We start from the raw sequence: 7,794 nt of genomic DNA, 5'->3' as shown, positions 1-7,794 counted from the left end.
TCCCCTAAACTCTTCCTTTCATCCACAGAAAGATCCAAAAGCTCTGTGATATCTCCTCAAAGACTATCCAAATGGGTCTCTAGTTGCATTAATCAATTAGCAAGGACGCAACTTGCTTCCATCCATATGCACTCCATGAGATCAGTTCTGACCTCAATCACATTCCATAGGGATACCCCTATCTCCCCAATCTATAGAGCAATGACTGGGGCCTCTGTCCATACTTTCACAGAACATAATGCGATCACTGAACATTTGGCTACTTGCACCATCTTCGACTCCACAGTGCTCTCTGTAGTAAAAGACTCCGCTCCAAAGTCCCAGCCTCCAGTGGTGGGTACTGCTCCAGAGTCACCTAAAGTGGAGCACCCATAGGGACACTACTCGAAGAAGAAGAGGAAGTTACTCACCTTGTGCAGTAACGATGGTTCTTCGAGACGTGTGTCCCTATGGGTGCTCCACAACCCGCCCTCCTCCCCTCTACTTCGGAGTTCTCTATGGGGCTCTGTGGTAGAGAAGGAAGTGAGGGGAGTTCGCCCGTGCAGTGCTAAAGAGCCTTGAGGCAGACTACAAGGGAGGGAGAGCACATGAGCGGGCTCAACGGGACACTGCTACCAAAGGGACACTGCACCCATAAGGGGACACATCTCCAAGAACCATCGTTACTGCACAAGGTGAGTAACTTCCTCTTGTGAGGCCCTAGCTGTAATTCTGCCATCCCCGTCACCCACGAGGTCCCAGCCGTGCCAGGGAGTGCTGCCACAAAGGGGAAATACTCAAAGGTGTCTTCAACAATCAATTTAATTGCAGCTGGGATCACAAAGCCCCAAACGCTTCCTGCTATCAGTCAATGCCGGTGGGTGGAGTTAAGGGGATTTGGGTGTCTTGGCTGTGTGGTGCTGAATTTAACACATCTGGATTGGTTTTGAGTGTGACCTCAGGCCGGGAATCTTTGGGGATAGTGAAGTTTGGTTTGAGGATAATCAACATCCCCAGGAGGTATTTAACCCATGAGTTACTGAGACAGACTGGCCCTTGAGGGAGTCCTTGGCATGGGAACATTTTCGGGCTGGTTAGTATCAATACGGAACAGGTATTGTGTGTTAGAAACATCATGCCTGGCCCGTTGTGCTCAAGGAGATGTTGCTGAATGGGGACCTATTGCACAGCCCCTCCTGCCCCGTTTAAAGCTGCTACCATTTGTATTGTCCAGGAGTGGCAAAAGGAGCTGATGAGAGCAGACTGCAATGGCGAGAAACGTGACAAGCCCCAGAGAAGCGGGGGAGAGGGAGATCGGGAGATGTCTCTGTCAGGGTGTGGGGAGGGTGACACACTGACTGGCGGAGTTAGAGATGCAATAGGCTGAGCAGGATGTCCCAGGGAAAGCAGGGGAGAAGGAGCAGAGCAGATGCAGGAGGAGGGTGAGCATGTAACTTGATTAAGTGGAAGATCATTGATCCATTGCTGGCGTGTCTGGAAGAGGAACTGGGATGGGGCAGTGTAGGGGAAGTGGGATGGGGGTGCTGCGCGTACAGGTCTTGGGGGGTAGGGTCCACCAAGGAGAGCAGGTTATGGTACTTAGGAGAGTAGGACAGACCCTCTAAAGATGAGTATCATCGGGGAGGGCAAGGCCTTTGGGGCTGCAGGTAGCAGGCCCCATGTGAGGCTGGCGCTGGGAGATGTTACTGGTTCCACTGGGCATAACACTGATCCCCAGACTCCCCCACACCCTCCCTTGGCTTCCTTTAGCCCCAGCCTGGCAGGTCCCCTGGGTGGCTGGGCTGGGGACTCATGCGGGGGCTATGCCTGCTGCTGGGCTGGGGGTTAACGTGGGGGTTCTATGCAGTGCTGTGTTGTGGAGGATGAAGTGGCACCAATTGAGCTGGCACTGGAAGCCCTGCCTCTCCTGCAGCCTCTGCATGGGGTAGTTGTCCACGGCCACGTGGCCATAGCTGGGATAGCCCCATGCGTGCATCTGCTTGGCCATGACATTCAGCAGCACCTGGATGTAGCCGCGTCCCCGGTGCTGGGGGAGGGTGTAGCCGTGAGTCATGATGCCAAACGGGTCTGTAATGATCCAGCTGACAGGGCATCCAGCAGCGTCCAGGAGGCAGACACTGGGGAAGTGGCGGATCAGGTTGGCCAGGTACCTCCTTCTGTTGTCGTTCCCCCCAAAGGCCCACGTCTCATTCAGCAAGTCGGCGTGGGAAACATCCAGGGATGACAGCCTCACAGACGGGTCCAGTCTGGGGCGGCAGAGAGCAGCAGGGCCAAGCCCCAAGGGTCAGTGATCAGGAGTCAGACCCCAGAATCATGAGGTTGGCCCTAAGATCATGAGGCTTTTTTTTTTTTAAAGATTACGTTGTGATTGCTGGTGTCCCTTGATAGTTGAACTCCTTCCACCTCCAGGGTTTTCTGGCAGAGGCTGGGGCCCTGTGCAGCAGCTGAACAGGGCCCTCCCCATACCTGGCCCCACCCAATGGCTATGCTCCCCAGTCCCAGAGGGGTCCCTGAGGGAGGTTGGGCTTAGCACCAATCCCACTGGGATTCTGCTGGTGGCAACAGGGACCCAGGCCCTGCATGGGGAATAGCCAGCCAGAGCGTGGGTATCCCAGTGCCATGCTGGCCAATGCCCCAGCCTCTCAGGCTGTCCCCTTCCCTACCACACCCCCTGTGGGGCCCTGTGATGCAGGCAGACACTGACCGGATCTCGGGCATGGTGCTGGGATCTGGGTGGAGGTAGGTGAAGTAGCGGGATGCTTCCAGCTGGACTGCCTTAGCCTTGGCGATGTCCCTGGAGGCCTCGTACACCCCATTCTGGAGCCCTGCAGGTGGCAGGAATGCACCGTGAGCAGTGGGAACGGGGACTGTAGGGTGGTGAGAAAAGGGTCCATATGTGTGGGGAGCTCAGCCTGGCACAGGGGACAGGAGTCTGAACTTCCAATCCCCTAGCCCCAGCCCTCAGGGAAGAGGATGTGGCCAGGTGAGCTGACCCCTGCCCAGCCCTGGCAAGGGGCTGCCCCATAGGTACCTGACCCCAGAGAGCTCATGGGAGCAGCCGTGCAGCCTCGGGGGAGCTGAGGGCTTCGGGGCTGGCAGTGTAGGACGGGATCCAGGGGTTGGGCCCAGACATGATTTATCTGCTAAATCGCTGTGTGGCTCTCCCCAGTGCTGTAGGGCCCATGTTACCGAGGATGCAGAAGGCCTGGCCCCAGTTGACGGCACTGCCCAGCAGGGCCCGGTTGGCGCCTAGATCCCGGTAGAACGCTGCGTATGTGTTGGTGTAGAAATCAGCGTCGTCCGATGCCACCTGCTTGGGGAGACATGGAGCAGGGTGGCGAACTCCCAAAGGAATGACTGATCTGCCTGCCCACCCACCCTGATCCAGCCTGGAAAGGCCCCAAATCCCAATTCCCCTCCTCCCCACCCCTCAACCCCGCCTGAGCCAGCCAGTCCCCCAGGTGCAGCACGGTGGCTAAGGGGCAGCACCTCTCTGTGCGGCCGGGTGAGGATGGCTTTGAACTCGGGCCATGTGTCCACCAGCACCTCATGTCCAGCCGGGTTCCCGCGGTTTATGTTCATCACGACACTGAGAACCTGCCAGAGATACAAGGGTGTTGGGGATCAGAGCTGGAGGAGGGACAGCAATTCCCACTCTCACGACTGTGCCAGGAGCCTCCAAATGTTTATTATGCGGTTTCAGCGTCGTGGTCTTCTGCGCCTTCGCCGAGTGTTTTTTGCCCTTCCCCAAAATGGCCGCCCTCTCCTGTCCCTGACAGTATGGCTGACACCACAAGCTGCCCTTAGCCAAGATGGCTGCCTCCTCAGAATGATTTCAGGGGGGCAAGGCCAGGGAAAATGGCTGCCCTAGGCTCTGGGGAGCAGAGACTGGGGAGTTGCAGGGGAATGTGGGGAGCAGCAAGGAGAAGAGATTGGGGGCTGAGTGGGGGGATGTGGGGTGACACTAGGGTTGGGCGGGAGAGGCAGGGAGGGAATTGTGATGTGGGGGGGTTGAGTGTTGGGGGTGATATGGGGCAAGGTCTATGGGGAGTGAGGGCTGGGGGGCTTGTCTCCCCCCCCCCCCCGATTTACTGTCCTGATTTTGGGGTCTGATCCCTAAGTTGTTTTATGGCTCCTGGGCTGGTATTGCAGGGGAGATCCTGAGTGTGGGGGAGACGGGTCAAAGCGGCTGGTGACCCGCACACCCACTGGAGCCATGTGATGGGCATGGAGCCATGGAGGGAGCCAGAGCTACCCAGCTCTCTGATTAGCTGTCACGGAGCCCGCCCATGCAGTGATTGGCTGACACGGTGCCCGCCTGTGGTGTGATTGGCTGATACAGAGCCAACTTGCCCTGTGATTGGCTAGGAAGGTCCCACCGGCTACACTGGGTGAGCAGCAGGAATTGGTGATGGGTTTGGACTTTGGGAGACACGAGAGGTGCAGGAGCAGGTGGCTGGGAGAGCAGCCAGCATCTTCGGGGGAGGGGCCTGCCCCTCTGGCCTGATCTCTAACCCATCTCCCAGAGGGGTCAGAGGGACCTTCCCCTGCTTTCTGCCCCATGGGTGGGGCAGGGGTTGCGGGGTTGAGTCCCGTCCCGGGGGTGCGGGCAGTGGGGCTAGACACAGCCATGTCACCTGCAATGTCTCAGGCAGGAGCCTCTGTAGTGTCGCCTCCAGCAGCTGCAGCTTGGAGGAGCAGCTCAGGATCAGCATCTCTGTTGAGATGGGCCCTTGGTAGCTTCCAGAGGTTGTGGCGTTGGGGGCACCTGCGCGGGTGGAGGAGAGAAACGTATCAGTTTCCTGTGTCTGTCACCACAATGTCACCCCAGAAGCTGGCAGGGTGTGTGTAACCTCCCACCCCTGCAATAACAAACCTGCAGTAACAAACCAGTCTGTGTGCAGCCTCTGTGCTCACGAAAGATCCTACAATAGCAATCCCTGTCTGTCTGTGTGGCCCCCGCCATGCCAGGGCTGGTCTGTGCAGGATTCAGATGCTCTCAGTAGCTCCCACTCACCTGGGCGGTCTCTGTGCCAGGGTAAGGGGCAGCTTCAGGGAAGATAGGGGGACAGGGTGTCCGTGAGGCAGTGAAGTCCTTGCATGGCAGCAGCTGGTCTGTCCCTGCTGGGTTTCTCCCTTGGAGGCTGCTCCAATGTCTTATCCCTGAGCGAATGAACCATTAACAGAGTCTGTGGCTGGCCCGGAGCTGGGGCAGCCACGTCCCTGCAGTCACAAGGCACCACTGGGATCCTTCCCTGGGCAGGGAGGGGTGAGAGGGTTTCCTGGGGCCAGCGGAGTAGAATTCTGAGGAAACATGAGCACAGCCAGGAGTGGGGCCTGGGAAAACCAGTTCTGGTGCCCCTCAATCCAGACCCACGGCCCCTGCTGTCCCAGCTCTGGCCTCCCACCCAGCTCTGCTGATGTCCCTCAATCCCAAACCACACCATCTGCTGTCCCAGCCGTGGGCTCCCGCACAGCAACTCCTTCCTAACTGAAAAAGAAAAGGGGGACTTGTGGCACCTTAGAGACTAACAAATTTATTTGAGCATAAGCTTTCGTGAGCTACAGCTCACTTCATCGGATGCATCGATGAAGTGAGCTGTAGCTCACGAAAGCTTATGCTCAAATAAATTTGTTAGTCTCTAAGGTGCCACAAGTCCTCCTTTTCTTTTTGCAGATACAGACTAACACGGCTGCTACTCTGAAACCTTCCTAACTCAGTTTCTGTTTATTCCTTTGACTCAGGGTTGTGCTGGGAGCCCCCAGTCTGGGCCCCTCTCCTTGGCTTTCTGCTTGCCTCTGCTCTGTGACTTTCCCAGCCTTGTCCCCCAAGGCATGTGTGCCCTGGGAGGCTCTGTGCCTCTTTCCCCCAAGCTCTGGCTGGGATCTCATATGGGTCCCTATTGACATTGGGGAGTGGCCAAGAGGTCCAGGCTGGGCACGTTTCTACCGATGATGGAATCTTCTTGGCAAGGGGCTATCAGAGTTCGTTACCTGCTGTGTGCAATGCAATCCATATCTGCAGCAACTCAGCACCACATTTGTTACTTAACTGGAATATGGCATCAGAGAATCCTCAGGTTGGCTTGGCAAAGCTGAGCTGAAGACAGAGGTCATGTTGGCAGCAACAACTGCCTCAATACCCCCAGCTCTCTGGGATCTGTCTTGTCTCTCCCTCCTTTTGTCTCTGCGTTCCTGGGTAACTTCCTGGGATGCTGAGTCTCTGGGGTTCTCACAAAGACAGCCGCCTCCCTTGCACCCTGTGACTTTGTTCCAAGCTGTAGCAGAGCTGTGTCCACATCTCCTGCTCCCTTGTGTGCCAGGCGGTTAGTGCTAAGTCACTGGCAAACCATGGAGTTAATGTTGCCCAGAGGTTCACCACGCCCTTCCAGAATGTCGAGCGAAGCAAAATTCTCACACCTGAAAACCAAGCAATGAGGAGTTAAGGTGCCTGCCCATGGTTCTTATCTCTGCCCCTGGAGCTGCCAAGAGCCCCTGGGCTCCAGCTGTCCTCCGCACATTATGTGTTGCTGTACTGAATGGGAGAGGGGTTAGCTGGAGCAGCTTGGCAGAGACAAAGTGGTTTTGAGGGCTGTTCCCCTCGGTGAAGGTGAGCCCCTCTTCCTCCCCCAGGTCTGTGATCAAAGGAAAGGTGCCTGTGTACCCCGAGAGATCCATTTCACCTCATTACAGCACTGGTTTGTGCACGTTGTGTCACTAATGGGGCATAGGGTCTTCCTGCCTGGGGGACTGTCATCAGTGAGGTGGGTACGAATGAAAGGTAAAAGACATTGTAGTGTTAGACGGCATCATGTACCCGAAGGGGACGAGGTTGAAGGGGTTGTAAAATTGAACAGATGTGATGTAGAGCAGGCTCAGTCCGTGTCTACACTGAAAACGCTGTAGCAACAGTTCTTCTGCTGTCCTAGCGCTGTCTGCACAGGGAGTTGGGCCAGTGTAACAACTTCGCTCCAGGGTGAGAATTTTTCCCTGGCTTGATCTGCCTTTGTAGTCTAAACTCGCCCTTAGCATTTGTGTGCTGGGCAAGTGTAGGGAATCATAGAAGATTAGGTTTGGAAGAGACCTCAGAGGTCATCTAGTCCAACCCCCTGCTCAAAGCTGGACCAACCCGAACTAAATCATCCCAGCCAAGGCTTTGTCAAGCTGGCCCTTAAGAACCTGGAGATTCCACCCTAGGGAACCCATTACAGTGCTTCACCACCCTCCTAGTGAAATGGTTTTTCGTAATATCAAACCTAGACCTCCCCCACTGCAACTTGAGACCATTACTCCTTGTTCTGTCATCTGCCACCACTGAGAACAGTCTAGATCCATCCTCTTTGGAACCCTCTTCACATAGTTGAAGCCCCTGTTCAGTACAGTGCAATGACAGAGCATGAGTAAGTGTATTATGGGTGTATCGGGGCATTTCTTCCCCGCTCCCCACACACACTACGTAACAGTGGATTGGTGATAATGATTGTGCTTTGTAACGTTTGGAGTGTGTAGTTAGTCTATGACCCAAAAATGTGGTGGTTATTTGTTACATGTGTAAAAAGACTGGTGTGTCTCTCTCCTTCCCCCTCTCCACCATACCCTGCAACATTTAGTATTCCCCGCCCCCCAACCAGCATTTCCAGCTCACCCTCACCTTCCAATCCCATTAAGCCATCAGCATTTTTGAAGGCAGTGGTGCAAAACAACCAATGGTAGAAGCTGTGAACTTGAAGAAAAGTTGTTTTTGGAGTTCAGGAACCCCTGGATCAAATGATCTCAAATGCGGGTCAGTAACCC

The 7,794-nt window shown here is 55.6% G+C and overlaps 1 protein-coding gene across 4 annotated transcripts; it reads right to left on the bottom strand.

Annotated features, from left to right (window-relative positions):
• Positions 1 to 790: 790 nt before the first annotated feature.
• LOC119566518 (glycine N-acyltransferase-like protein 3) lies at positions 791 to 5,164 on the bottom strand. 4 transcript variants are annotated; one of them, XM_043549833.1, is made up of 6 exons: positions 5,018 to 5,164; positions 4,638 to 4,768; positions 3,490 to 3,597; positions 3,190 to 3,313; positions 2,705 to 2,825; positions 791 to 2,246 (listed from the first exon to the last, which is right to left on the bottom strand). In XM_043549833.1, the coding sequence occupies exons 2-6, from the start codon at positions 4,713 to 4,715 to the stop codon at positions 1,790 to 1,792; spliced, it is 888 nt and encodes a 295-aa protein (XP_043405768.1). In that variant the 5' UTR covers positions 4,716 to 4,768; positions 5,018 to 5,164; the 3' UTR covers positions 791 to 1,789. The 4 variants fall into 4 exon arrangements, with proteins under 4 accessions (XP_043405768.1, XP_043405766.1, XP_043405769.1 ...); XM_043549831.1 differs by lacking the exon at positions 5,018 to 5,164 and adding an exon at positions 4,891 to 4,999; XM_043549834.1 differs by lacking the exon at positions 5,018 to 5,164 and adding an exon at positions 4,891 to 4,999 and having other exon boundaries at positions 791 to 2,117.
• Between the last annotated feature and the right edge of the window lie 2,630 nt (positions 5,165 to 7,794).

Source organism: Chelonia mydas, chromosome 6 (assembly GCF_015237465.2).
Source record: "Chelonia mydas isolate rCheMyd1 chromosome 6, rCheMyd1.pri.v2, whole genome shotgun sequence".
NCBI classification, from domain to species: Eukaryota; Metazoa; Chordata; order Testudines; family Cheloniidae; genus Chelonia; species Chelonia mydas.
This window is presented reverse-complemented; position numbering and strand designations above follow the sequence as displayed.

What these genes read in the sequence shown, in the direction of transcription:
- LOC119566518 (XM_043549831.1), bottom strand. Translation starts at nt 4,966, where the DNA reads ATGGCGGGGGCCACACAGACAGACAGGGATTGCTATTGTAGGATCTTT. An exon ending in TCACCCGGCCGCACAGAGAG is followed by an intron (nt 3,314 to 3,489) that starts GTGCTGCCCCTT and finishes TGTCTCCCCAAG; the next exon opens with CAGGTGGCATCGGACGACGC. An exon ending in AGCACCATGCCCGAGATCCG is followed by an intron (nt 2,247 to 2,704) that starts GTCAGTGTCTGC and finishes CTGCCGCCCCAG; the next exon opens with ACTGGACCCGTCTGTGAGGC.